Source organism: Solea senegalensis, linkage group LG8 (genome assembly GCF_019176455.1).
Source record: "Solea senegalensis isolate Sse05_10M linkage group LG8, IFAPA_SoseM_1, whole genome shotgun sequence".
In the NCBI taxonomy this organism is placed as follows: Eukaryota; Metazoa; Chordata; class Actinopteri; order Pleuronectiformes; family Soleidae; genus Solea; species Solea senegalensis.
In genome coordinates this window covers 21,392,616-21,396,235 of record NC_058028.1, presented here as the reverse complement: position 1 = coordinate 21,396,235, position 3,620 = coordinate 21,392,616, and the positions used below count along the sequence as shown (strand labels likewise).

The window sequence follows — 3,620 nt, the reverse complement described above, 5'->3', positions numbered from 1 at the left end:
TTAAAAATGTAGTTAATGGTCAAAGGAGATTTTCTTCTATTTTCAGACTCCTTTGATGTCCTCTTCTTCTATGGTAGTTTTATGGCAGTTGTATTTATTTACCATGGCAACCGATAACAAACCCTTGATGATCATGGCAGAGTCTGAATCAAAGGCACATATGTGACATCATGTTTGGACATAGACTATTTTATTTTCTTCAATTACTGAACAATACCAATCACTTGTTCAAGTTCTACAAATGAGAACATGAGAACGTTCTTCACATCAAGAGGGAAATCCTTCTGAAGACGCAGGTACAATGGACAGCACTGGATACACCAGCCTGGACGAAGCAGCAGCGACTGCAAATTCTGCCAACGCGACTCAGGTGCAGATGACATCAGAAGACATGGACGATGAGGAGCCATTGATGGAGGATGAGGAGGAGGACCAGTTAATTATTCTTCATCCTGAACACCCGCTTGTCCAAAGGCTACAGGCTACTCTGAACAGACAGCTGAGAAGGCAGCTGGATAGGATTAACCTGCAATTAGAGGAGCATGTGGCACAGGAGAAGGAAGATGCCAAACACTCACTGGAGACGGGTGTTGAGATGTCCAGGATTCAGGCGAAGTTGGCCAGACTTCACAACAGCCTGGAGGATTATCATCAGACCAAGTCACAGGCAGAAGACAAACATCAGCAGGCACAGTCCCAAATGGAAGAAGTGAAAAGCCAGTATTCCAGTACTTTAGACCGCCACAGCCAAGCCAAAGCCGGTTTGTCCCAGCTGCAGGCGGAGTACGACAACTTGATGCTGCACACTGTCTTCACACAGGGAGTCAGCGATGATCTGCGCATTCATTTCCATGCCACGAAGAATGCTCAAGGCAGAGCAGGAGCTGAGAAGACCCAGGCAGAAGATGAGAAGAAGAAGCAAGATTTGTATGTGGAACGTCTAACCAAGGAAATGGAGACGCTGACTCAGCAGATTGCCATGTATGACGCCCAGACCAGTGTTAAAGCGGAGGAGTGTCGGGCAGTCAAACAGGCCTATTCGGAGGCCGAGATGGAAATTGAGTCTCTGCTGATGATGCGTAAACATTTGCTTCAGCAGTGGAACAAAAGCCTGCTGGGCATGGAGAAACGAGATGAGGCATTCAGTGCCATGCAGGAGGCTATGCGCACGATGGACGACCAGATGAGCTTCTTGGACAGTGAGATTAAAGCCTACATGAAATCGAGCGACGAAGAGCACGAGCGGAATGAAGCACTGACGTACCGGCTTTACTTTTCCAAGAGGAATGTAGCCCTCACCAGGAAGCTGATCATTGAAAAGCAGAAGCAGCAAGAGGATCTGCAAATTCAGCACAGCACCTGCCTCGACACTCTGAAGGAGACGGAGAACACCCTGGACACTCTCATGAAGGAAACCAGCGAACACTCGGCGGAAATTAATGCTCAAAAGAGGCAGGTGGAAAAAGAGAGTGCCAATCGTTTGGAGTTAGAGGACAAGATCCTCAACTACGTGCAGCAGGAGATGATCCACAATAGGGCTGCTAAGTACTCGAAAAAGCTCACCCGCAAGACCAGCACACTGAAGGAAGAAAAGATCTCTCAACTGTGGCAGAAGGAAGACGAGATGACAGCGGTGGCCTTGGAGAGCTACAAGATACATAATAATTTGGAAAGCCTGGGCTTCGTTCAGAAGGCCCTAGATCAAGAGATGGAAAAGTACAATCAGCGTGTCAATGACATCCAGTTTAATATTTCCTCCTTAATTTCAGCCATCAAGCAGAAGCAGAACGCCATTGCCAACTTCAACAAAAAGATCGGTCACATCGTAGCCAGCACGGGGCGCGATGACCTTAGTCCTCTGCAGATAAACCTAGAGAGAGCCATGACTCAGATTGAGCAGATGGAGGCAAATATCAAAAGAGACAAGCAGCTCTGGATGAAACGACAGGGGTATCTAATAGAACTGACTCAGGAGATGGAGGTCAACAGCAAGAACATACTGAAATTGCAGAAACAATTCACTGCGATGGAGCAGAAGAAAATACGCTGGGAGAATCAGATCGAGAACGAGCGGCAAGAACTGGCAGAGCTGCAGAAGAACACGGAGATCTTGAGGGGGGATTTGGTGAAGCTCAACACGCTGCTCACCAAGAATGGACAGCTCAGCCAGGTGCTGGAGCAGGACAACGTTCTGATGGAAACAGATTTCCTTCTCATAATAAGGGAAGCAGAGCGGGAGGTTATTCAGATGCAGATGAAACATGAGAAGAGTCTGACTGAAAAAGACAGGCTACTCAGCAGTCTGGTGGAAGCTGAGCAGCAAATCATGCTGTGGGACAAAAAGACCCAGCTTGTCAAAGAGACTCTTTCAGTCGTGGACTCTGAGGAGTTACATGAAGAAATCAAGATGATGAAGGCTGAGATCCACCGAATGGAGGTGCGAGTCAACCAGCTCAGGAAACAGCAGGAGAACCTGCTGAGGGAGAGTGAGTCGACAGTGGTGAGGAGAGAGTCCATCATCGAACGCCGGGAGGCCATGGTCTACAGCGTTAACAAACAGACTACAAAGTTTGAGCTGAGCATCAACATTAAGCACATGCAGCGCAAACTCAAGGACACACACAAGCACATAAAGGAGCATGAACGTGAGATCAGGGAGCTTCAGGAGAGCATGGACAGCCTGAATAAGAAGCTTGCATGGCAAAAGCAGCAGCTGACCCAACTATGTAGCACCAACTCCACCATGGACTCGGACATTGTAAATCAGCAGGATAGCAAAGACAGGGACCTAGCATACCTGGTGACTCTGCAGAACCGCATTAAGAAGCTGCAGGCGGTGGTTACGGACAGCTACAAAACCTTGTCCACCAGTGAGTCCGTTGAAGCCACTCTGCAAAGCCAGATAGAGCATGTGCACAAATTTAGCACGGTGTTGCACCGCGTCTGTGAGAAGTTCCCCGACCACCGGCGGCCACTCCGCAGGCTGTTGCTAACTTTGGAAGCATGCACGCAGAAACTGAAGCAGTGACACGAGAAGGAGGAGGAGCAATCGACATTGTAGAGACAACTCAATGAGTAGAAGGAAGTGTAACCTGAACTTTACCTTTTATGCGTATAAGTTCACAATGGTTCATTAAACAATTGTCCCATGTTATTCATTTCATTGCATTTCTCTCTCTTTTTTTGCACTACAGTAAATAATTTGAGTATATGAAATCATAAGATCATCGTTGAAACCATGTATATGTTCATGTAGTTTTTATCTAATATATAATTGTGTATTTATTTTGTGTTCTTATGTCTGATGTTTATTGCTGCTGTAACATTATCTATCTATCTATCTATCTATCTATCTATCCATATATATATATATATATATATATATATATATATATATATGAATAATATGGTCAATAAACCATTGCTATTTATCAGCAATCAAAGTGCTTTATTATCAAAATAATTAAGTATGGTCATTACAACAGTGACTTAAGACCTCCTACGTATGTGGGTCCCTCAAGAAGAAGACTGGGAACCACCGTCCATTCAACAGAGGAGAGGGAGAGGAGAGGGAGAGGAGGGAGGAAGATGAAGTCAGGAGAGACAGAGCGGGAGAAAGA

At 46.0% G+C, this 3,620-nt stretch overlaps 1 protein-coding gene across 1 annotated transcript; it reads left to right on the top strand.

Annotated features, from left to right (window-relative positions):
* Positions 1 to 301: 301 nt before the first annotated feature.
* LOC122773578 (coiled-coil domain-containing protein 40-like) lies at positions 302 to 3,133 on the top strand. The gene has a single exon (XM_044032348.1). The coding sequence runs from the start codon at positions 302 to 304 to the stop codon at positions 3,026 to 3,028; it is 2,727 nt and encodes a 908-aa protein (XP_043888283.1). The 3' UTR covers positions 3,029 to 3,133.
* Positions 3,134 to 3,620: the final 487 nt, after the last annotated feature.

What these genes read in the sequence shown, in the direction of transcription:
- LOC122773578 (XM_044032348.1), top strand. Translation starts at nt 302, where the DNA reads ATGGACAGCACTGGATACACCAGCCTGGACGAAGCAGCAGCGACTGCA.